Consider the following 26,437-nt stretch of genomic DNA (forward strand, 5'->3'; position numbering starts at 1 on the left):
ATGCTAAAAGCAAAAATCCTAGTACTCAACAATGGAAAAATTAATGATGAAAAATCATTTGATTAAGCAAACGAACGCACATCAATGCAGGCACGTGCTCTGAACTGGCACAGAGCCGTTACAACTACAACTACTCACTAATGTGGAAAGGCACTCATGATATAATGATAAAAAGGGAGCAAAGCGAACCTTATCTAGGTTGTAACTATAAAAATTCTCACGCACGTGCACCATAACTTGGGTAGAAAACCAACACAAACGGTTGGCTTGCTGAAGGAGAGTGGAGAACAGAAATGATTTTGCTTTCCGCTAAGGCTGCATCTCTGCTGCTGTTGCAAAGTCCTGTCCACTACAAATGGGGGCAGGGAGGTGGTCAGGAAACAAGTGTCTCCATCCAGACAGCTCCAGACAAAGTCTGCCCACATGGCTGGTATCTCAAGTGTCCTGGGGCTACAGTTGAGAAGACTCTGCAACTCCCCTGCAAGGAACTCTGGCCAGAAGAGATTCCAGAAATCCAACACTGGGCGAATGCTCTCCACATTATACACTGGGCGAAGCTGGAAGCCCCAGTGTTGGGTGAGTTCAAATTGGAAGCATTTTGAGCCAAAGGTTTACCAAGCAAATGACCTAGAATGTTTTCTTCAACTTTTTTTTTTTTTTTTTTTTTGTGGTACGTGGGCCTCTCACTGTTGTGGCCTCTCCCGTTGCGGAGCACAGGCTCCGGACGCGCAGGCTCAGCGGCCATGGCTCACGGGCCCAGCCGCTCTGTGGCATGTGCGATCTTCCCGGACCGGGGCACGAACCCGTGTCCCCTGCATCGGCAGGCGAACTCTCAACCACTGCGCCACCAGGGAAGCCCTGCTTCTTCTTTTTTGATGCGAGTCATGACTTCACTTGCAAGTGTCTTATCATCTACGCATAAGGAAAACTTGTGAAATCAGAATAGTCCAGAACATCGGGCAGCGGAGCGCTGGGGGCGCAGGTGAAGCCAGCCCCGAGGGGAACACCTGCACCTGCCTGGACTCCTACGTCCCCCACCCTCCAGGGCAGCCAGGACACTCACTGCACAGGTGAGATCCAACCACACCCACCTCAAAGTGTGACCAGGGACCAACATCAGCTGCGCTCACTGGGTGATGACCGGAAATGAAAACCCTCGGCCCCTCCCTGGAATTACCGAGGGGGAATCTGCATTTTCACAAGACCCCCAGGTGAGTCGCATTAGGTGAGGTCAGAAGGGTAGGGTCCTCATCATGTGATTAGTGCCCTTATAAGGGTCACAAGAGAGCTTGCTTCATGTCTCTGTTATCCACCACGTAAGGATGAAAGAAGTCAGCTGTGGGCAATGCAGAGGAAGGCTCTCACGCGAACACTGCCCTGACGGCACCCTCATCTTGGACTTCCAGGCCCCAGAAACGTGAGGAATACATTTCTGTTGTTCATAAGCCACCCAGTCTACGATATTCTGTGACAGCAGCCCAAACTAAGACAAGCACCCAGAAGGAAGAAATTTCTGTTTCAAGCTGCCATGTTTGTGGTATTTAGTTGCAGCAGTCCGAGGAGACTGGGGTCACTTCCAAGCACGGCTCGGTCCCCTCGGCCCCTGGAGTCTGGGACCACCCTCTCCTCCCTGTTAGTAGGAGAACTCTCCAGAAGGCCTGGCCCGTTGCTGATTCTCAATCCAATGTGGCTGTTCCCTTCATGGCTGTCTTCTCCTGAGCTGCCAGCCTTCAGCTGCTGAGTATCCTGATTCAGAAAGTCTTCCCCCCAAATGGACAAGTGACCTGGAAAGTCACCATCCAAGCCATCTCGGACAAACGATGACAGACTTTGCAAGCAAAGCCCTGACTCGCATCTGCGGCGTCCTGGATCAATCAACACAATCAGCAACCACCAGCCCCCAGCCTCAAAAAAAAGTGAGGAAATATTTTATTGTTTGCTCTGAGTGTACCTTCCTGGCTCTGATGCTACCCATGTCTTTAAAATACGTACAAGTCTATGATGGTTCCCACGTCTCGCTGGCCTGCTTCCTCAGAGCCCAGAATCATCTGAGCTGAAGGAACTGGACTCAGCAGAGCTCTTGTCTCCTTACTTGATTCACCCACTGATCCTGTACCAAGAGACGCCAAGGTTACGTAAGCAGGTGACTTCTGAGGATCAAACAGCTCCCTAGGCGTCCAGCGCTGTGGTCAAGTCGCTCAGTCCCACAAGGAATAGGATGAAGTGGAATCACAGACTGGACCAGGGCTCTAGTGAAAACCAGGCCATCACGTGGGACACAACAGCCCAAATGGGAGGTGCACAGATTCCTCAGGCAGGGAGCAAGTCCTGATAGCTCTGCTCACAACTTCCACAGACCTTCAGAGCATTTGGAAATCTGTATGCACCCAGCTAACCGGACAGAACCAGGTCTTTGCCATAGAGAAAGGGTTGGCCAGGGAGGTTACTGAAGCACTGTTTACGGAAAGGAAAACTACAAACAATCTTGGTGCCCAAACATAGAAAACTGGTTAAATAAGGTACGACACACCCATGAAGCGATATAACCTTAAACAAGGTGTTCTGCAAGAGTACTGAAGGATGCAGGGAAATGTATGTGGAAAAAAGGAAAGTTGTATAAACAGGTATGTATAAACACACATACATACATACGGAAATATCTGTACGTATATATCATATACATCATCTCATGCATCATCATAGCCTAAGGAGGAAAAGCCTACGATTATAAAGACAAACATGCTAACACTGTAATTTATGGGGGGGGAGATGACAAGTGAGACTTATTTTTCTGAAGTTGACTTTTTGGCATTTTCCACTTTTCTAAAAAGATCACATATTACATTTAAACTGAGGGCCAGGACACAATAAATCCCTGCTTTGTTTAAGGGAGCTGATAAGACTTCACATCCTTATGGGAATCTTGAAAGCAGCACATGAAGTGGAGAACACTGGGGCCCAGGATGAAGGGGTCAAGTGGGAGCTGCTATTACTAGAGCCAAGGCCCCGGGCAGGTCAGCAGTCACCTGTGCAACCTGATTTTCTCATCTGCAAGGAAATCATAGTATTTCCGATCCTTGTTTTGTCATCATCCCTAAAACATTCAGAGTTTTTCCAGAGGACAAAAATATTCGAAACTTACAAATTTGTTAGAAGCAGTGAGGACCCTGGAAGCTAGCTGAGAAATGGACAAAAAGCAGCCAAAGCTTCTGATAAGGAAGAATTTTAGATAAAATAGAAGAGAAGTAAGTATAGTTCAAGTCCAGGTATTATTTTTTCTTGTTTTTGTTGTTGTTTTTTAACATCTTTATTGGAGTATCATTGCTTTACCATGGTCTGTTAGTTTCTGCTTTATAACAAAGTGAATCAGCTATACATATACATATGTCCCCATATCCCCTCCCTCTTGCGTCTCCCTCCCTCCCACCCTCCCTATCCCACCCCTCTAGGTGGTCACAGAGCACCGAGCTGATCTCCCTGTGCTATGCGGCTGCTTCCCACTAGCTATCTATTTTACATTTAAGGAAATGAAAACCATGCTTCTTGGAGGGCAAAACTCACCCAACAACTGCATTTACTGTGATTACCATATAGCTTATTTCCAACACAGTTCTCCCCGGGGAAGGCCAGACAGACGTGGCACCACCAGGGGTCAGAAAGGCAAGCAACAGGGAAGCTGGCACCCAAGGGGCAGCCCCCTGGAAGGAAGGCAAAGCCTCACGCATCTGTGTGCCCATCGCAGCTCAGGAGCCTCGAATTCAATTAATCTTCACCCCAGTGCAATCCACATTCTGGTAGAGGAATTCGCTGAGCACCAGGGACCTGTGTCTTTACAATGGAAGACACACAGAACACTAATAATATTTCATACTAAACCGAACAAGAGGGTGGAAGAAATAGAAAGAACGGTAAAGAGCAGTGTTTTTCAAATGTGGGTTGAGATACGTTCGCTGTTCAGGAAATAAATTTAGTGCCTGTCAACCAGCAATTTTTTTTTTAGTGAAATACATTAGTTCAGAATAGACCAAAGGATACCAGAATAGAACAGAAAATGCCAGAGTACATCCCATGGAATAAAGGGTTAGAACGTTTTCATGAAAGACTTTTCAGCTTCACACACACACACACACACACACACACACACACACACACAGACATGCCCAACAATGCATTTTTTATTGTGGATCAGGGTCAATGTTTCTCTCAACAGAAAGTTCTAGAAATTTCTAGGGAGGTTATGCCTAGTTCACAGGGTAGTCTTTTCCAGGATCATCCCACAGAGTTGTAAGATTTGTGGAACAGAGTGAAAATGTCAACGCCTATGTTAATTCTGATGGCAAAACCCCACGTGCCCCAAATCTAGCACTGCAATCCACGAGTGGTGAAGAAACAGAAGCCTCTGTGGCCAATGCAGGGGGCCCATCACCGAGACCCATCCTCCAAGAAGCCTCAGGACCAGCCCCACGGAACCGCCTTTACCTCCTCTAGACACAGCCAATTTCTGCTGGCATAGCGTCAAAGTTTTTTAATTGCTTTATGCCAAAAAACACAGGACATATCCACTCCGATGAAAAGCTCCACAGGGAATGAAGGTGATGTCTTTACAGCCCCAAAGCATCTGATCCAGAGCTACTGTCCGTCGACGTGGACAACCACTTTAGGCCCTGTTTCTGAGCCATCGGATCGCTGGTGCCCAGTGACCCTCTCTGGGGGGAACTGAATGGAAGGATGTGGCTCTGGATCTGGGCAACGTGGGCTTAAATTATCCCTCTGCCGGGCCCCATGGCCTTGGGCAAGTTCATTAACAGCTCTAGGTGTCTTCACCTACAATCAACGATCACACCTATGGAACGGGAGTACTGTGAGGGTCACAGAAGATGCTAATATAAAGCACTCAGAACGGCAAGCGATCGATGCATGGCAGCCCCTGGAGCTCATGCTTCTTCCCATCAGCCTTTGGCATTAACCCTCCGGGTGGCTTCCGAGCGTCCAGAGGGGCTCCACTCGTGTCTCTAAGAATCAAAGGCTATAGGAGAGTTGGCTGGATTGACTGAAGATTCTGAACGGCAGAACCTGGAATCTGACCCATTTCTCCAAGGCAGCTGGAGAACGTCACAGCTTCCCGAGAAAAACAAGTCTACTGCCAGATGTGAGTTTTAGGGAACAAGAAGGGCAGGTATAGCACTGAGGGTGTAGCGAGTAAAGAGAGGTCCTGCCATAATCTCATCAAGAGTAACTGCGCACCAGACACACAGTGGCTCGTGACAGGCATGGCCACGGGGAGCAAAGGAAGAGAAGGCAATGGAAGAGGATGATCGCGTCTGGCTTGGAGATGCTGCAGGCGAAGTGCCGCTGGGTCATGCGTGGGGGAGAGGCAGACGGTGACCACACAGGGTAGAGCAGAGAACAGGACCAGACGGCGCTGGCCACAGGTGCAAGGACCTGCTCATGGTGGGGCAGGACACGGAGAAGTGTGATGGCCAACAAGGTTCCCCGAAGCACCTGCTGAATGCTTAGGATGTCTGGGGGTGGCTGTAGGCATGTGAAAGGGGCAATCTACTGTGCAGACAGAAGATTCCAGACTGAGAGGAAAGGGTGAGGGATCCATCAGGACCCCAAAGGAAGGGGCAGGTAGGGGAGAACTCAACACAGGTGGAGGGTTAGTTTCAGGTAGTAGAATGGACTCGTCTTCTTCGGAAGGAAGTGAGAAAGGAAAGGTGATGTTGGACAGGTATTAAGGATCTTTTCAGTACAGCAGACAAACCAGCATCATTTGCTAAAGGTGGAAGGGGGTGGGTAAGGAGTCAAGCTTGAGAAGCTGCCAGAAATACTGTTAAGATAAATGGAAGAAGAAATCTTTTTTCTTTAATTTTTATAAAAAATAAAATGGTACGGGTGCTGGGGAAAATGACATGGTAATTCCTCAAAAAATTACACATACAGCCCAGCAATTCCACATCTGGTATAGACCCAAAAGAAGCGAAAGCAGGGCTTGAACAGCTCGTTACTTGTACTTACTTCCACAGCAGCATCATTCACAAAGGCCAAAAGGTGTAAAGAACCCTAGTGTCCATCAAACGGTGCACGAATAACAAAATTTGTTAGATACATGCAATGGGATACAATTCTGTCTCAGCAAGGAAGGAAATGCTGACGCCTGCTACAACACGGATGAACCGTGAGAACATTATGCTAAGTAAAAGAAGCCAGACACGGGCTTCCCTGGTGGCGCAGTGGTTGAGAGTCCACCTGCCGATGCAGGGGACACGGGTTCGTGCCCCGGTCTGGGAGGATCCCACATGCCGCGGAGCGGCTGGGCCCGTGAGCCATGGCCGCTGAGCCTGTGCATCCAGAGCCTGTGCTCCGCAACGGGAGAGCCCGCAACAGTGAGAGGCCCGCGTACCGCAAAAAAAAAAAAAAGAAGGCAGTCACAAAAGGACATGTACGGTATGATTCCACTTACACGAGGAACTTGGAATACTCAAGTTCATAGAGACAGACAGCAGCACGGTGGTTCTCAGGGGCTGGGAGGAGGGGAGGACGGGGCAGCTACGGTGTAACAAGTACCGAGTTTCCGTCTGGGGCGATGAAAAGGGTTCCGGAGACGGATGGTGGTGATGGTTTCACACCCACGTGAATGTCTTTCATGTCACAGAACTATACTCTTAAAAGTGGTTAAAGTGGTAATTTTTCATGTTCTTTACCACATAAAGCATTTTTTTAAGGACCTGTCAGCAGCTCTGACGTTGGGGGTCATTAACTGAGGGATCTCGAAGCAGCACAATGGTGAGTATGTCTCTAGAACCGCACGGGGGCCCCAGAGCAGGATCTAGAAGTGGAGGAGACCTGAGGCCACCTGGCAGAGCGTCGCCCACACATTCACCGTGGTTCCCTCTCCCACGTAACAAAGACGTACCCAAGTACGCTCCTGCTTAAGTTAGATGACGCTGCTGCAAACTCCACGTCCAGCGGAAGGCAGCGCTGCTGAAAATTCTAATTGGATGCCGTGTCTATCCTGCAGTTAATTATTATCAGAAACTCCTCTTGCCTCTCCCTTCATTGAGGCATAAAATGCTGACTTGGATCCACAAGGTGGGTGTAAGTGGTTCTTGCAAGTCTGAGAAGGGTGACGGCGGGGTGCTCAGAACGGCCACTCCCACCCCACAAGTCTAGCAGGTCACGCTGAACATCACCAAGAACGCATGGAGCGCGCTGACCCCCTGCTCACGAATGACGTCATCTCCAAGATCAAAACAGCCAACAAGGGCCACCCTTGGGAAACAACGTTAACCCCTAAGAAATGCCAGTCTTTTTCATATTTCCTCTACGTAAGATGACTCACAATTGTATTTCCATTTCCACAGAGCAAAACGTAAAGAGTTAAAACAACACAAAAACAGGATCCCGTGATGGGAATTCTTAAATTTCAGAAGTCGAGGCAGCACCTATTGTGCAAGAACAAAATACGAAATCAGCAGCAAGGAGGCAACATTTCAAATAAAACTCAGTCATCTGTGCTGCAGATGTAAGGTCTGCACCAAGGCACAAACGTCAGTGAACTCACCCGTGTCTCATAATAAAACACCCACTGAAGGAAGGACTTTCAAGTCTGCAGTTACTAAATGCCTTGACCTCCAGGGAGGTGGGCAGACACAAGTCAAGCCCAATCAAATTTAATAATCTAACAGTATATTTAGAAACCAAAAAGGACTTCTGGGCTCAAAACTTCCTGTCATTTGTATCTATTCTTAGACTCCCTGTGTCTGTTTTCCAGAAATGCCAGAGGATTTCGTAGTAAATGTACCAAACACATTGTTAATTTTAACCTCAAAACAATAAGGCAGCTTTAGGCAATAAGTTGCCAAAATAATTAAGCCCAAACTTGAAAATACACGCCACACAGCTTTCTCTGTGGATCACCAGCTCCACATGAAGACTGAGAAGTGATACTGAGGACGGCACGGCTCTGCCAGACAGCAGCTTCACCTCCGAGATGAAAGGGCCATCGTGACTGTTCACGTTTAGTGACGCTGCTCCCCTGGTCACAGCAACCGTGACACACATCTGAGCACGCGTACATCTCTGTCCCAGACTTAAAAGCTGGGAAATTACTTTCCCACAATATTTTTAATAGCCATAAAGATGTTTCCTGGGAAATGCTACAGTAAAAGAACATTCAAAGAGGAAAGTACAGAGGCTGCTACAAGGAGCAGCAGAGTGAAAGCTGCAAGTTAATCATTTGGAAGATTCTTGTCCTTTGAAGGAATTAGCACGGGCAGCACACACAACTCGCACAGCTTCTTCTGCAGTAAGTCGGCCACACTGAAACTGCCAGACAGGGATGCTGGCAAGGGTGCGGGTCCTGGGCCACTCCCGGGGCCCGCCCCCCACGCCCCACCTCCTGGCACCTCCACGCCGGCGTGTCCTGAAGACCGCACAGACCCCACCTGAGACGCAGGCATCTGTTCTCCCAAAGGACCACAGGACGAGAACAGATAATAAGGTGGTGAGAACAGCAGGACCACAGGAAGGTTGGATCCCTCGCTCACTCTTCCAGACTCGCTGGAGGGACCAAGATATATCACTAGCAGCACAGCTCAGCCTGAGGTCTGATGGATGCCTGGGGCACCTACAGCCTCAGCCTCCCACACCTGCTCAGATACTGAGACGCCCTGACAAGTGACGTGAAAACATCATCCTCCTCCACTTCCCCATCCTTCCATGATGGAAACTGAGAACCTCTCCTTGCAGAGAAGCAAAGACCAAGGACAGCATTGAAGAGCCCCTCCAGAGGAAGCGAAAAGAATCCCATTACAGGGACCACGACCATGGTCACTGCAAAGCCGCTCCTGAACCTTCCGCTCACGTCCAGGCTTCGAAGGACACGCAGACCCTGCTTTTCACAGCCTGCAGGGAGTCCCGCCTCTAAGAGCGGGGCCCTGAGTGTGGTCGACGCTGCCTCGAGGACCTACCTTCACCCGGACGGTCTGGTCTGACACGCCGCTCATCATGTCGCTGATGGATCGGAACAGCTGTACCAAGGACTCCACGAAGTCGGCCTCTCCTTTGTTTTCGTACAGCCTGCAAAGGAACACACAGATCTGTGGGCCTGCACATGGCACATCGCCACTCTGTGCTCCTGCATCTACAGACATTAAAGCTGCTGTGAGGGAACGTCCTCGATATCCATGGAACATGGGAGCTGACCTGGATTATAACCGGGACCCTCAGCTAGGGAGACAGGCCTTCACGCCGAGGAAGCTGATTTTAATCATTCTATTCATTGCCTTTTGGCTTGTAACATAACACATTCTACACATCTGAAAAATGCAGAAATGTATAAAAAGGGAGGGAAGGAGGGAGAGGGTAAGGAAGGGAGAGAGGAAGGAAGGATGGAGAAATCCAGCTTGAATTCTACCCCGCAGAGATCACATCATTAAGATTTCAGTGTATATCCTGCCAGTGTTTCTTAAACCCATGTCACATAATTGACAATCACAAAGATAACTAAGTTTAACGTGATCTTAGAACCTTTTGAAAATGATACTATACTCATAAACTCAAAATTACTTGATTTCAGAGTAATGACACTATACAAATTCTCCCATCACAGAATTGGTGGTTCCGGGAAAACATTCCAAGAGTGGATCATATTCAGTAAATGGATAATAAGGAAGTGGCATACTGGTTACATGTATGCAAATACGTGCTGCTAATTGTAAATAGGTTTCATCTATGAATTATTTATTAGCAGTTACTTCAAGCTGCTGTGTTCCTAACAAGCGATACATTTGCATTTTAAGATGCTGCAGCGCAGATGTTTTATTAATACAGACTAGTTTTCTGCCTAATTAAAAGCATACCATACCTGAAAACTTGTGTACAATGGAAAATTTTGTAAACTAAGTGATAATTAATCACCCTAGAAGTAGTCTTAAATGAGTTCCACTGTAAAGCAGCAAATTCTGTCTAAAATGGGACATTGCAACCTAGTGTATCTGTTTTGTAAAGGGTTTTCAATTAGGGGTTTGTATAAACAAGGTGCCAAACAATGACCATTATGAAGTCATGAACTCCTGCTTGCAGGTGAAAAGGAGCAAGGGCGGCAGACTGGTGCAGATACCTGGGGAGGCTTCTAGCATGTACTCACTCATTCTCCCCCATTCCCCCCCAGCCCGCTTCCAGTGTATCTGCCAGTTCCTAAGGCTCCACGGTGCAGGGGACTGAAAACCAAAATGAAAACATCTATAAAGCAGAGTGGAGTGTCTGTCTGTCTCCAGAGATAAAGAATAGAGTCTGAAAAATGCCAGGGAGAGGGGCTCCAGGTAACACAGCAGACTCTCAGTTGAAAACCCTGGGCAACCAGAGGAAAACCATATAAGGCTCCATACAGCCTCTGTCGTGTAAAGGTTCAGTCTCACTGTCTCTGCCTAGAAAAGAAAAGGATGAATCCTCTCTTGAAGAAGATCACTTCATCTGGAGCTTTGACAGTTTTATATATTCACAGTCCTGTATTCAAACAAAGTTATTAAACACGGAAGAATACCAGACCACATGTGGCCCAATCAAAACAGAGACGACAGAAACAGACCCACAAGTGATCAAGATACTGTAGTTAGCGAGCAGTTACTTCTGTATCAAGACTGTCAAAATAAATGTATTATATTGTAAAAGAAAAAGAAAAAGATGGAAAAAATAGAAAAGTGGAAATATGAAAATAGAGAGATGAAGAAAACAGAAGGTAAGATAAAAAATTCTAGTAGAGAAATGAATGTATAAAAAAAGATGAAAATTCTAAAACAAAAATATAATATCTAAAATTAAGAATTCAGGGACTGCCCTGGTGGCACAGTGGTTAAGAATCCACCTGCCAATGCAGGGGACACGGGTTTGATCCCTGGTCCAGGAAGATCCCACAGGCCACGGAGCAACTAAGCCCATGTGCCACAACTAATAAAGCCCACACACCTAGAGCCCATGCTCTGCAACAAGAGAAGCCACCACAACGAGAACCCTGCACACTGCAACGAAGAGTAGCTCCCACTCGCTGCAATTAGAGAAAAGCCCACACGCAGCAACGAAGACCCAACGAAGCCAAAAAAAAAAGTTTTTTTTAAATGATAAAATAAAATTAAGAATTCACTATATGGGTTAACTTGAGATTAGACAGAGTTAAAGACAGAATCAGTGAAATGGAAGACAATCAACAGGAAAATAAACAGAAGAGACAGAAAATATAGAGAAGTGTGCTAGAGATATGTAGGACACAATGAAGACATCTAACATACATGTAATTGAAGTTACAGAAGAAAATGAGAGCTACAATGTGACAAATGCAACATTAGAATAGATAATGGCCATGAATTTGCTAAAACTAATAAAGAATTAATCCAAAATTCAAGAAGCAGGCTTCCCTGGTGGCGCAGTGGTTAAGAATCTGCCTGCCAATGCAGGGGACACAGGTTCAGTCCCTGGTCTGGGAAGATCCCACATGCCGTGGAGCAACTAAGCCTGTGCGCCACAACTACTGAGCCTGCGCTCTAGAGCCCGAGAGCCACAACTACTGAGCCCACATGCCACAACTACTGAAGCCCGCACACCTAGAGCCCATGCTCCGCAACAAGAGAAGCCACCACAATGAGAAGCCCGTGCACCACAACAAAGAACAGGCCCTGCTCGCCACAACTAGAGAAAGCCCGTGCGCAACAACAAAGACCCAAAGCAGCCCAAAATAATTAATTAATTAATTTTGAAAGATTCAAGAAGCTCTCAAAATCCAATGTAGGATAAATAAAAGGCTAACCATTCCTATGTAATCCATAGTAAAACTGCTAATAACCACAGAGAAAGAGAAAAATTGTAAACATAGGTAGAGAAAAAATTTTGAAGACACCTTTACCTTCAAAGATGTAACAGTAAGTCTGAAAGCTGACTTCTCACCAGAAATGATGGAAACCAAAAGAGAAAAGAATAACATCTGGAAGAAGAAAATAACTGCCAATCTGGAATTCTAAATTAAAAGAAAACACCCTTCAAAAACAAAGATGAAGTCAACGATTCTCATACAAACAAAACCTGCAGCAGACTTATACCCAATGAAATTCTACATGAAGTTCTTTGCACCGAAGGAAGATTATCCTATAGAGAAACATAAAATTAAAAGAAAGATGGAGGGCTTCCCTGGTGGCACAGTGGTTGAGAGTCCGCCTGCCAATGCAGGGGACACGGGTTCGTGCCCCGGTCTGGGAAGATCCCACATGCCGCAGAGCAGCTGGGCCCATGAGCCATGGCCGCTGAGCCTGCACGTCCGGAGCCTGTGCTCCGCAACGGGAGAGGCCACAGCAGTGAGAGGCCCATGTACCGCAAAAAAAAAAAAAGAGAGAGATGGAAAAACAATAATAAATATAAAACATGCTGAATGAATACCAACTATACAAAATAATAATAGTAATGCCTTAAAATATATGTTGACTTGAAATGCATGACAATAATAACACAAAAAAGAGAGAAAATGGGATTAAAAAAAGAAAATTTTGATTGATACAAAAGAAGGCAAAAAAAAAGCAGGAAAAGGAAACATAATACAGATGGGTAAAAGAGAAAATTGATAGAAAGACAGCAGATATAAACCTAATATATTACTTAATTGAATTATTTATAAATGAACTAAATACTCAACTTTACAACTTACGATCAATGACTAATTATCAAGAAGCTAACACCAGGTGACAGGCACAACTCAACAAAGCACCAGAAAGACAGAAGAGGAACTGGGCAATAACTAGCTTTAGCGACTGGAGTCAGAAGGTCTGGTGCAGGATGCGACTGTTTTCTGGCTTTCCAGTTAAGGTGATCCACCCACTCAGAAAACACAGACAAACAAAACCAGTGGAGAAGTGCCCCTGGCTGTCAGGAATCTTTCGGTGGGTTCCCCAGGAACCAAATATCTTTGGACCAGCGTTTTAAAACTACTGTTCTCATTTCAAAACAAAATGAGCTTTCTAAACAAAACAAAAAGCATGGATTTGCATAGTGAGAAAGACAGTGGAGTAACAACCATAAGTTTCAATACCTTCTTCTCCAAAGTTTCACCCCTTCCTTCTTTGGAAGGATTACTGTCAATTATCATGGCATTTTACAAAGCTACGACGTTATGTGAAAACACAGTACACCAGTTTGAAAGAAGAAGAAAAATAAAAAACCTCAAAAGTTTATTCCAACTGCAAAAAGAAAAACACAGTTGTCAATTTCAGCTCTGAGCACAACTGTTTTTCTCCCAAGGTAATAGATGTGTTGCAGGTAAGAAAATGAGAACCCGAGTGTGATTTCTTCCCCACCTCAAAAAAACCATGCATCAGAGCTGCTTAGGAATCAAACATCCCAGACATCTGTGAAGGACACAGGATGGCTTTTTCCTTAAGCAGACTATACAAGATAGGAGCAGTGTTTCATCTCAATGCCTTTGATAAGACAGATGAAGAACTACTAAAATAGGCCCTGGGCAGTTTGAGGACAAGACGCGACTAAAAGACTTTAGCTCTGTTGTCCATGACTTTAAGGTTATGATTTTTTTTCCTATCATAGATTCTTCTCAGCAATCTCAGACTAAAGATTTAAATTTAAGAAGTACTGTATCTGGGGCTTCCCTGGTGGCGCAGTGGTTGAGAGTCCATCTGCCGATGCAGGGGACGCAGGTTCGTGCCCCGGTCTGGGAAGATCCCACATGCCGCGGAGCGGCTGGGCCTGTGAGCCATGGCCGCTGAGCCTGCATGTCCGGAGCCTGTGCTTCGCAACAGGAGAGGCCACAACAGTGAGAGGCCCGCGTACCGCAAAAATAATAATAATAATAATAAGATATAACACAGGAAAACAAAACCTCGTTTCCTTGGTCATCTTTCATACCGTGACAGTGAGAAAATCATCAACAGCTTTGACCTTGAAGAGAAGAAAAAGCTTCGACCCACATCAAGAGTCACCCTTGGGCTTCCCTGGTGGCGCAGTGGTTGAGAGTCCGCCTGCCGATGCAGGGAACACGGGTTCGTGCCCCGGTCTGGGAAGATCCCACATGCTGCGGAGCGGCTGGGCCCGTGAGCCATGGCCGCTGAGCCTGCACGTCCGGAGCCTGTGCTCCGCAACGGGAGAGGCCACAACAGTGAGAGGCCCGCGTACCACAAAAAAAAAAAAAAAAAAGAGTCACCCTTATCCACAATAAGAAAAATAGAAGAGTGTGCCTTTGATATCTCAGTCACGGATAAGAGCACGATGGCCTCAAACCGTGGGTCTTAGATCACGGAATGTCAGAGTGAACAAAGCACAAACAATCCTTGACCAGTAACACAGGGGCCGTGACCACTGATTAATGGTGGGTACTACCCCGTCTGTGACTCTTTTTTCTTTTTTTAAAGATTTTTTTTGATGTGGACCATTTTTAAAGGCTTTATTGAATTTGTTACAATATTGCTTCTCTTTTATGTTTTTTGGTTTTTTGGCCTTGAGGCATGTGGGATCTTAGCTCCGCAACCAGGGATCGAACCCGCACCCCCTGCACTGGAAGGCAAAGTCTTAACCACTGGACCGCCAGGGAAGTCCCTCCCATCTGCGACTCTTACAGTTGTACACACAGTCAGTAACTTGCTCCTTTGGCTTACATGTACCATGGTGTGCACAGGCTGGATTTTGAATACCTTCCCTTTCTCCCCAGCCCTTCTGGAGAAGCTGACTTCAGGCCAACAAAGATAAAGAGTCAATCAGGAGGGACCAATCTGGGTCCACACTCGCTCCATCCCGAAGGATTCACTGATACGTTTCAAGAGGGCTGTGCTTTTAGAAGTCGCATGTATTCTCTAACTCAGAGGGACACTGATTCTTAAACTCCGTCTCTGTGTTTAGAACTCACCACAAGAACACCAACCTCCAATAACCAACAGCAACCAACACCATCCACTGTAGGTCACCCAGAGCAGCTACAGCTCCAAAAGCAGGAGCAGAGTGAGTCAACTTCAACACCCCAACACCCCATCTACCCATTTCACACCTCTTCATTCATACAGTTAAATACTGTGGACCAAGAAAGCTCATTTATTTTAGCACATCTCTTTCATCTAAAGATATATAGGAAAAAATACTAACGTTCTCTATAAAATAACGAAGTCATTATTTTAAAGTGGATTGGGAATATCCCAATCCACTTTAAAGTTCAAACACAACTCATAAATTCACTTACATAGTGTATGAAACACATCACTAGGTGAAAACACTGAGCGTCCATTTGCACGGCAATCTTGTATGTGGGAATCTCTCTCTAGGAACAAAACATGATTCTAGTTGAAGGAAAGAGGGAGGAAGCCCCCAGTCCTCCCAAGTGAGGTAGTTTAACTTGGTTTTGGCTTTTTGCTGTTATTGCTTGTTTGTTTTAATTTTGTTTTTCAAGGGCTTTTTTCTCTATAAGATATACTGAAAAGAACTTCAGAACCCTTGGTGTTCAGTCTGCACTACCTCTGAAGAATTATCGATGCTTTCAGGAGACGACGTTTGACTCACAGGCACACATTTCAGACTCAGGGCTCAAGACTCAAATTCATGCTTGCCTTTCACTACATGTGGGAGCAGACACAGTGAGTGTGGGCAAACCCAGCCCGGGACTGTTATCTGTTACTGCTGTGTCATGCTCGACAGCAGGGAAAGGAAGGAGAAAGACGAGAGGAAGGGGAAGAAGCAAGAGGAAGGGGGATGGAGAAGGAAAAGGAAGGAAGGAAAGGATTTCCTGTAAGTCCACCGGAGAGCCAGCACGGTGATACGCACTGATTGAACAGGATCCGGGAGCGCACGATGAACTTGAAGATGTACTCTAAAGCTTTCATGGCTTTATACAGCTGGTCGCTGATTCCTGGCCTCTCGGCATTGTCCACATAGTTCCTTAAAACTTTCGTCAGCTTCCTGTTCATAATGGAAACACAAGTTAACAAGTCCAGAAGATTACAATATCTCAGTTCTTAACTGGGACAAAAATACACAAGTGGGTTCTTCTTATTTGGGTACACACTTATCAGTATATGCATATTGTGAAATGTATCTCAAGCAGATTAAAAGCGACCCATATAATAACTCTCAGAGGAGCGAGATCTGAGCATTTAACAAGAACTTTCTAAGTTTTAGATGTTTTTGTAAGCATTTAAATGTATTATATAATTTATTCTTCACAGCAACACTATAAGGCAAGTGATGAGTTTTACCCCTAATTTACAGATGGAGAAGCCCAGGATTAGGGAGGTAAACTAGCTTTCCCAATGCTAAATAACAAAAATCAAAGGGATTTCTACAGACATATCTATTTTCATAATGCTCATTTTTTTCTATTGAGCATATGGTATTTTCAAATGATAGAGGCAGTAATGGTAATAATCAGTTTTTGATTCTGTCCAAACGTCTACATTTTCTACCACTACTGGCCCATAAACTAATAATCACTGTTCACAAGGATGACCCTCAAGCTATGCTTTCTAAATCATAAAAGAAGAATTAAATTAACTGCAGTATACTGTCAGCTTTTAGTGTACTGGGCTACACCGTAACTCTCCAAAAACTAGCAGCATATGTAAAACCTGTATGACAACAACCAACAAGACTACTTCCTAAACCAAACTTCTCCACTCCCCAAGTTTTTATGTAATCAACAGCACTTCCCTGTAGCTTTTAAATATTCATCAGAGTCATAAAAATAACCTGTCAGGGCACTCACAGCATTTCCCATTAAGCTGGGAGCCAGCATGCACTAGCTTGTTATTCGAGATTATTACAAGACACTCATAAGAGCAACTGTAACTTGGATTCTGGATGACCTCGGAACGGTTCTAAGAGTCACATTTCTACTGATAAATCACAATAAAAAGGCTTTGGGGTGACTGAGTGGATACAAAGTCATTTCTAACACTGATCAGGCTGCAGAACTCAAGAAATGAGAGACTACCATAGAAGCCTTCCTGCCAGTATGTCCTAAGGAAGGGAAGCCAGAGAGATCCCCCTCCCACAGGCTCCCCTGGCCCTGACGTCAGAAAGGTATTGTCCCATACATGTTTCCTGATGGTTCCCGAGGCACGGCAGAACATCTCAAGTCCTGGCATAAAACCTGTTTCACTCGGTTTAACTTATTGTCCCAAACTGAGTGGACCACACACACCTTTTACTCTTAGACCTTATTAATATCCCAAGAAATATACATTCCATAGAAATACATTTTGGAAATCCTTCCAATAGATTAATCAAAGAAAAGAATACAAAGAAGGAATGATTTGCAAAGAGAATGACCCAGAACCAGAAAATAAATCTGGAAGTCAAAAGACCCGAGTCCACGCGAGCCACGCCACCTGTAACGGCAGAAAGACCAACCTCCTCGGCACCAGCTCAGAGGGGCGGACCACACAGCACGTCGATTCAGTGGGAGGAAGGTCTGACCCAGCTCTGGGCAAGGCAGCTCTGTGGACAGAAGGAGCCTGTCCTGCTGGTCTTCTGGAAGAACCGTCCCCGAAGCTGACACCTCCCTCCCTCCTCGCTTGGACCAGAGCCGGTCACTCTGATCCGTTAACTGCCCAGGCAGGGGAGCTCCTGCTTTGCGAGAGTCGGAGGGCTAAGAAGTAATGCCCATCGCCTCCAGTCATCTTTAATTTCTTCTCTTGGAGTTCTTTGCAAAGAAAGGCTACAGATTTATCAAAGGAAAGACAGAAAGAAACTACCTGGACCAGACTCTAGCCTAACCAAGGCTCCTAGAAGAGGCGGAGGAGAGACTGGCTGTGATGACACTTAGGACCCGAATGTCCCCTGGGCCGGAGAAGGCTGAAAGTACTTCGTGAGTGCAGACACAACCTTCCATGATTGGGTTAGAACTGCGTGAACCACAATTATCTCCTCTGGTATTTCAAGGCAAAAATACTCAGATTCCAATGGCTGAAGAACCACTTGGGGTTGCTAGTTTACCAAAACACGACAAGAATATTTATTTTCCGAAATTAAAATTTCCTTTTTGGCAGAGGACAGACTGAATGAGAGGATACCAATTCTCAACTCCGTCCCATCATAACTTAACAATAAAATGGTACTTTTTGTGTCTCCCACTGAGTAACTTGCCCAAAGCTCCCCAATGTTCGTTTTCCACCTTTGAGAATAAGGGCACCGTTCTCCCCAAAGTCACAGGCAGGGGGACGCCAGCTAGGCGACCTGGAATGCAGCACGGTGACCTTACCACTGTTCCGATTTTCTGAAATGAAAGTGCAAAATCTGATCTGAGCAAAGCTGTTTGGCCCCCTTTCAATAAAGAAGGAGAATGGTGAAAGTGACACATATGGAGGTCACATGGCACCCAGAGCAGCACGGAGGCCACGCCCATAAACCCCGGGCTCCCTCTGGTTGCTATAGAGAGATGGTGTCACATGATCAGCCCTCCCAAGGTCTGCAGGGAACTGTCCAAAGTGTGGCAAACTGGGCTTCTCCACTGAGAGAAGAGAATGTTTTAAACAAACGCTTCTTAGTCAGCAAGCACAAAGCTGGTCACAGCTTTTGCCCTGTGTGGTGAGGACACGCTGCTCCCCGCCCACTGGGGGCTCCACCCACTTCCCTGCAATAAACATGCACTCAAGCCGACACGGAAGAACCCAAGAATCAGGGACAGAGCTGCTGACCTTGAGTCCCACAGCCAAGGACAACAGGTTCTGACCTAAGTATGGTCAAGACACAGATGGGAGCTTTGACTCAACTTCCTGGCCCTGAAAGAGAATCATTTCGAATGATTCGAATGATTCTAAGTTGAATGTTCTTAAAGAAATTAAACCTTTCTTTTTCACTGCAACTCACACAATAAAAAGTCTGAATAAATGCCAGTAAATCCCATGGTGAGAGAATGAGGAACTCGCCCTAATAATTCTAATCATAACAAAACCTAACTACTGCTTGGTGCTTTCTGAGTGGCAGGGATTATTCCAAATACTTGACGTGTAATAACTCATTAAAATTCTCAAGAAAACCTACAACCGTGCTGTTGCACAGATGAGAAGGCTGAAGCTCACAGAGTTTAAGCAACTTAAGCTTGAAAGTGGCAGAGTGGTAACATAAGCCCAGGTGGCCGGGTCCCAGGGCTGTGGCACCAGCACCAGGCTTCACACCTTCCCCTTGGTGTCTAGTAGACCCCAAAGGGGCCCATGTGGGGATGTAGGGCAGGCGGAGAGCAGCTGGGTGAGCAGTAAGAATCCTAGTGAGTTAGAGCCGAAGCTTCTGGAACAAAAGGAAAGGCACTCTTTAAAAGGCAAAAAGAATCTGGAAACAATATATATGTGCATATATATATTACAAACACACATATTTATGTATAAGTGAATCGCTTGGCTGTACACCTGAAACTAACACAACGTTGTAAATCAACTAGACTTCAAGAAAAAAATTAAATTTAAAGAAAAAATTAAAAAAGAAAGAGATGCAAGAGTATTAAAAGCCAATATCCAGATGAAGTCTAGAAACAATTGTCAAACCCACAGATGTTTTATCTGCACAACATGAACATTCTGGCTCTCTGAACATCACTAACCAGCCAATTTAAAAGAAAAAATAATTTTTTTTAGATCCTTTTTTTGTTTTTGGCCGTGCTGTGTGGCTTGCGGGATCTTAGTTCCCCAACCAGGGATCGAATTCGGGCCATGGCAGTGAAAACACCGAGTCCTAACCACTGGACTTCCAGGGAATTCCCGAAAAAAAAAACAATTTTATCCAGCTTTGTCCAGCAGAACAAAAATAAACCAATCACCTGCAACCTTAAAAATGGTAATAAATAAATAAAGAGCAAAAAGATAGACTGAAAAGTACAAAACTGAATTTTATTCATACTAAATAACCAATAACCTCAATACCGGACCACAACCATTTATTCATTCATCAAACAGTCATCAGGAAGCTGCAGTGCGGCGGGCACTCTGCATTCATGTATCTGTTTCATCAAACACAAACTGAACATTTCAAAGACAAATAAAAGGTGTGGAGAAGAACAAGAACTTATTCCGGAATCTTATAATATATCACCTATCTCTTTCAACAAGATTTTTAGGTCTGTTAAGAGAGAAACAATAATAAAAATGATCCCAGTAAATTCACAGTTGGGGAAGGGAAACATAGAATCACAGGCAAAAGTATATGGAAAAGACTCTTACAAAAATATACAAAAAGAAGTACTGGTTTTAAAACAACAAAACAGAACTTACGTGTAGGCTAATGTTGCACTGAAGTGTTTCTTGATGTAGGTTTCCAAAACAGGATTAAAATGCTGAAATTTTCTATCAGCAATTAGTCCAATGATAAATACCTGTTAAATTAATATTTTCTTTAGCGAAAGAAATGCAAACCATTTTAGAATCTTCAGCTGAATCACTTGCACTTCTGTGTGAGTCAACGAGCTCTAACACTTTCGGACACAGGTTGGTCAGCTACTTTACTTCTTCCCCTACAATTTACATTTGCCTAACTACAGTGTTACAGTGGCAGAAACTTTCTACCTCTCAATTCATCTGCTTTGATTGGGTTTACAACTGAAAGCGCTTTCAGGGTTACTGTGATGGATCCCGCCCCAGCTTCAAAGGCTGCAACCTGAAAGCGTCCCGTAATAGCTGAGCAGATGCAAAGTCGAGGCCTCTTACCAGAGCATCAAACACTAATGTATCAAAGGTCTCGCTCTCCGAATTCTCCATCATGATGTTGAAGAGGGCATCCAAGGTGTCCTGGAGGAACTAGAGAGACACAAAAGGTCAGCAGACGAGGTAAATTCAGCCCACTCTCCCCAGCTTAGAAGAACTATCATCCTTGGCAATACTGCAAACACCCACCTTTCTCAAATGGCACCTACCAAGCTACAGACTTTGGGGATTTTTGTCAGTCATTAGATTCACAAGACAAAAATCTGAGATGAGTGAATTCAGAACAAAGACAGGCCACCCTGAGCCAAGCAGAGGATGGGCAGCGGGGAGATGCCCTACAGCCCACCGCCTACCCACCCATGAGACCTCTCCAACGCTTCTCCTGACTTTCATCAGGACAAAAAGCTCAACAGCAACCCTGGGAAGTCCGAATCTGACTCATTCCGTACACGCTTGAGTGTGGGACCTGAGCTAGCAAGTGGGCAGAAGCCACACAGGGACAAATTTCTAGTATAATAAAGGATCTTGTACAGACACAGATGGCCAAGGACAGAAGAGGTGTGTGATTCTGAAACTGGGGTACAGAGCGGAGAGCCATGAGCTTAATTTATTCAACAGTAATTGAGAAATTCCTTTTATGCCTACTATAATTCACCAAAGAAATATTACAGCATAGAATGACAAAACACTATGAATTTAATTTAGAAAAAATTAGGAGACTTCAAAGTTATGTCACACTAGAACCTGGCTTTGAACCCTGACCCCATTCTCCCCTGAAAGAAGTATTATAAGATGAACTAAAAAAGACTACAACGGAAGTAATGAGTTCCCTGTTGATGGGGTAGTTCAAGACTAGGCAGAATGACACACAATGGACTACTGACCGTAAAAGGGAATGAAGAATGGCTATATCATCATTAGTCACTGGGATTAGTACATCGAAATCACAGTGAGATATCACTTCACCCAGACTGAGGTGACTGTCATCAAAACGATGTACAATAGTTAAGTGTGGGGAAGGACGGAGAGAAATTAGAGCCCTTATACGGTGCTGGTAGAAATGTAAAATGACGCCATGGCTTTGGAAAACAGACTGACAATCCCTTAATGGGTTAAACGTACATTTACCACGTAACGCAAACATTTCATTCCTGGGTCTGTAACCCAAAGAATGGAAAACATACATCCACACAAAAACTTGTATGAAAATACGCATAGCAGCTTTATTCATCATTGCCAAAATGTGTCCATCAGCTGATGAATGGATAAAAAAAACTGTGGCATATGCATACAGTGCAGTATTTATTATTCAGCCATAGAAAGGAATGAAGTTCTGATACATGCCACCACAGGCCTTGAAAGCATTACACTAAGCAAAAGAAAGCCAGTCAAAAAAGGTCATGTATTGTCTGATTCAATTTACATAAAATATCCGGATAGTCAAATCCATAGAGAAAGCCGGTTGCAGGGAGAGTGGAAGTGATGGCCAACGGGTATGGGGTTTCTTTTTCCAGTGGTGGAACTGTTCTGAAGTGAGATAGTGTGGACAGCTGCACAATTCTGTGAATACACTGAAAACCACTGAACTGTACAAACGGAAAGGTGCTTTCAGGTATGTGAATTACATCTCAATCAAGTGGTTATTAAAAACGAAAGGAGTAAGTGAGACGGGCCCACAGCCGGGACAAAGGTGTAACTGAGTGAGATCCCTAGACCAGATCTTCCTGGGCGGCTCAGCCCATGCACAGAACCTCAGGGGCCTTCATGTCTCCAGCAGAGGACCTCAAACAGTTCGACCCGCAGACACAGAAACTAAACACAGAGACCTGCTCCCCAACCACTGCTCGTTCCCCACCCCCCGTGAGCCGTGGAACCTTGCAAATCCAGCACCCCACAGCTCTTCTTCCTGAGGGAGGACATGTTCCCAGACCTAGGAAGTGATCTGAGACGCGTCAGGCATAAAATCCTCATTCTATTCCACTGTGCCACCTACCACCTAGTCTGTGCCAAGAATCGTCACATATAAATGACACGGGAATGAAACCAGCCGGACCAGGAGGCATTCTGGCCTGGACATCAAGGGCTCCGTCCACTCCGTAATTGTTTAAGCCTGTACCACCTCTCGTTACTTTTGTATCATTTCCCATCATTTCAGATTGTAAAAGCTTTGCAAAGGTCAAAACTTGACGCTGGGGCTTCCCTGGTGGCGCAGTGGTTGAGAGTCCGCCTGCTGATGCAGGGGACGCGGGTTCATGCCCTGGTCTGGGAGGATCCCACATGCCGCGGAGCAGCTGGGCCCGTGAGCCATGGCCGCTGAGCCTGCGCGTCCGGAGCCTCTGCTCCGCAACGGGAGAGGCCACAGCAGTGAGAAGCCCGCGTACCGCAAAAAAAAAAAAAAACTTGACGCTGCCATCTGCTAACAGCCCAATGTTACTGCCAACAGACACACCAGCGTCCAGTGCCAAGCCCTGGCTTGTCACAGTTCAGGGAAAGAGGTCTACCAGCCCCACCCAGACAAATGACACAGAAACAGGACAGCAGACAGCGGGGACCTTGTGTATCTGGCCGTAGAGCCGCAGCAGTGCAGGGACACGAATGTCCTGAAGGCGATCCCTCACACAAGGCCATGAAAGACTTCTTCTGACACCCACCCTCTCTCCAAGACCATCCGCTGGAAGAGCACAATCACCATTTTCATTTCCCACTAAAATGGGAAACTATACTTTTTACTAAATGAGCAAATACTTTTCTCAAGCAATGTCACTTTTACTAAACAAGCAAATACTTTGCTCAGTCTATCAAGCAATGTCATCTCTCCACTAAAAGTTATAAAGACACAGAAGGGAGGTCTCGAATAAATGGAATAAAACCCACAATCTATCAGTGTCCTTCAACAGAACAAAAGCAGCCCCACGCAGGCTGGGATTCCCCCTGCTCCTGGCTCTGTTAACAGCCTGGTGGCCTTAGACGAGTCTATTCCCTGCTCCAGGCCTACAGGGTATTAGGATACACTGTCAATGGGAAGGAATAAACAGGCAAAACAAGTAAGGGCCGGACAGGTCATCCAACCCTGGGGAGTACCACAGTGAACACAGGAAGGAGAGGGAGAGAGGTGAGAAAACCATCTCCAGGGATGCACAACAAGATGTGATAATAGATTAGATAAGAGGAACTGAGGGGGGGCAATAAAACCAGACGGTTCTAGAACTTTCCTGGTCAGTGTGTCAATAGTTCAACATAAATACAATTCCTGATGTGATACAGGGACCGAAAAATGAAAGAGGACACAATTTCATTAACTGTGGGTCTTTTAAAGTGATGTTACCTTAATTCACCCAGTTTTCATCTGAATTAGGGAATTCATAGAACCCAGGGAAGTTTAAAATGCAGTTAACATTGTCCAAGCCAGCAGAAGAAGACAAGGGCCAGGAAAAGGTGATTAAAATTTGAAGATCAGTGAGGATATGTTTGAACGGTTATACAATGAATTTAGGAGAGCGATGCCAGCAAATTAATTTCTACTGAAGTTAACCACACTGCCGCTTAATTAAGGCCATTTTAAGTAATTAATTTTCACAGAGATAAGGTCGTCTCCCTCCGCAAGCACCTCTCCCGGAGGATAAAGAACTGAGGCGGCGACACGGACCTGGCCGTGGGGACCTTGCTCTCGGGCAGCCACGAGTGGTGGCCCGGCTTGTTGCACACGCCAGCCAAGGTGGAGCCCAGTGGCCACAGAAATGCATTTCCTTACATACAAGGAGAAGTCACTGGGCACAGGAGTGGCAAGGAGAGCCTTTCACTGAAGAAAATATTGGAACCACCAACGATGACCAAATCTGAGCGCTCAAAGGGACCTCCGATCACTCTAGTCTGACTGTCCTATCGCAGATGAAGATTCAAGGGCACTGCTCCAGGGCCTGCTCTGTGTGAGGCTAAGCAATTAATCCAAGACCCCATGGGAGGAAAACGGCCAAGACAGGACTGAGTGCTATGATCTTTCTGACACACCGCGAAGCTCTCCACATCGATGACAGGGCTCCTAGGTGAGTCGAGAGCCAGGGTTATCGATCACGGCGATCATGACAGCGATACTGATATATCCTGATACTACCCGACCGCCTCCCAGGGGCCAGTACCTCATTTAACCTCCACAGGGACCCTGTGAACAAGGCACTCTGCTTATGTCCATTTTACAGCAGGGGAAAGCAAGGTTTAAAGACGTTATTTAACCTGTGTCAGCCCCACAGTGAGGATCCGCTGGAAGAGGAAGCAGAACCCTAGACCTGGTTGATTCCAAAGCCTGTTTCTACCACAGTGAAGCCAGGCCGCGCTCCCCGGACCAGAGTCCAAGAAGGATTCTGTTGCCTTAGAGGCGTATGTCAACATCCCGGAGACACTAGGTGTTAAAAGGCTTAGGACCAGGCGGACCTCGTTTTACTGCACTTGGCAGACACTGTGGTTCTTACCCATCAAAGATCTGTGGCAACCCTGGGTCCAGCGCGTCCCCTGGAGCCGTTTTTCCAACAGCATTTGCTTACTTTGTGCCTTTGCGTCACATGTGGATAATTCTTGCAGTATCTCCAACCTCATTATCATTACGTTTGTGCTGGTGATCTGCGGTCAGTGATCTTTGATGTGACTGTCGATTATCACTCGCTGAAGGCTCAGGTGATGGCTTGGCATTTTTTAGCAATAAAGTTATTTTTTAATTGTTTTTTTAATGGACATGGTTTTTAATTTTGAGGGTTTTTTGTTTCTTTTGTTTAAACTTTTTTCTTCTTTTGTTTTTTTCCACTCACTGTGAGGCATGTGGGACCTTGGTTCCCCAACCAGAACCCGTGTCCCCTGCAATGGAAGCGCAAAGTCCTAATCACTGGGCTGCCAGGGAATTCCCTTGTTGTTTGTTTGTCTGTTTGTTTGTTTGTTTTTAATTGAAGTATAGCTGATTTACAATGTTGTGTTAGTTTCAGGTGTATGGCAAAGTGATTCAGTTGTACATATATATATATATATTCTTTTTCAGATTCTTTTCTTTTTAATTGTGAATAATATTTTATTTAGTCATTTTTGTTTACAACTAAAACTCTTGCAAGGAATTTGAGGACATCCTCCTCCGACATTTGCAGGACATGAAGGGCTCTGGACATTGTGAAAGTTTCCCTTTAAGTTACGATGGGAACCCAGAACAATGCGGTAGGGACCCCTGTCGGGGGTCTAGCTCAGAAAGCCAGATCCTTCTCCATTATAGGTTATGGCAAGATATTGAGTATGGTCCCCTGTGCTATGCAGTAGGTCCTTGTTGGCTACCTATTTTATATTGTACTTATTTTTTTTCACGTGATGCTACTGCACACTCAGCAGACTACAGTAGAGTGTAAATGTAACTTTGATACTCACTGGGGAACCAAATAATTCGTGTGACTTGCTTTCCTGTGGTGGTCTGGAACCAAACCCGCAGTGTCTCGGAGGCGTGCCTGTACCATCTTGGGAGGCGGAGCCTACACCTCCTCATATCCGTAAGGACAACAAAACAACCAGAACCAGCATGGGAGCCACGTTACCTTCACCACTTCGCCACCATCCACCTTCATCAGCTGCCTCAGGTTCTGCTGCAGCAGGTTGGTGTTGGATCGCCACTTCAGCAGCCCCAGCAGGTCCACTGGAAACAGTAAACGAACATCAGTTCCTCACAGCAAGGACTCTGTCTCCCTCGTTCACCCATCGTGTGAGGTCCTCTAAATCATTTTTTGAACAGATGAACCAAGCCTATT

At 45.6% G+C, this 26,437-nt stretch overlaps 1 protein-coding gene across 1 annotated transcript in view; it reads right to left on the minus strand.

Moving 5' to 3' along the window:
- DOCK1 (dedicator of cytokinesis 1) overlaps nucleotides 1-26,437 on the minus strand; it is a 517,745-nt gene that overhangs the window by 393,507 nt on the left and 97,801 nt on the right. The window contains exons 11-15 of the mRNA XM_033841901.2: nucleotides 26,228-26,325; nucleotides 20,670-20,759; nucleotides 20,238-20,338; nucleotides 15,802-15,936; nucleotides 8,973-9,081 (exon numbers count right to left, since the gene is read on the minus strand). Coding sequence (XP_033697792.1) covers nucleotides 8,973-9,081; nucleotides 15,802-15,936; nucleotides 20,238-20,338; nucleotides 20,670-20,759; nucleotides 26,228-26,325 — 533 coding nt within the window. The remainder of the gene's footprint in view (nucleotides 1-8,972; nucleotides 9,082-15,801; nucleotides 15,937-20,237; nucleotides 20,339-20,669; nucleotides 20,760-26,227; nucleotides 26,326-26,437) is intronic.

Source organism: Tursiops truncatus, chromosome 16 (genome assembly GCF_011762595.2).
Source record: "Tursiops truncatus isolate mTurTru1 chromosome 16, mTurTru1.mat.Y, whole genome shotgun sequence".
NCBI classification, from domain to species: Eukaryota; Metazoa; Chordata; class Mammalia; order Artiodactyla; family Delphinidae; genus Tursiops; species Tursiops truncatus.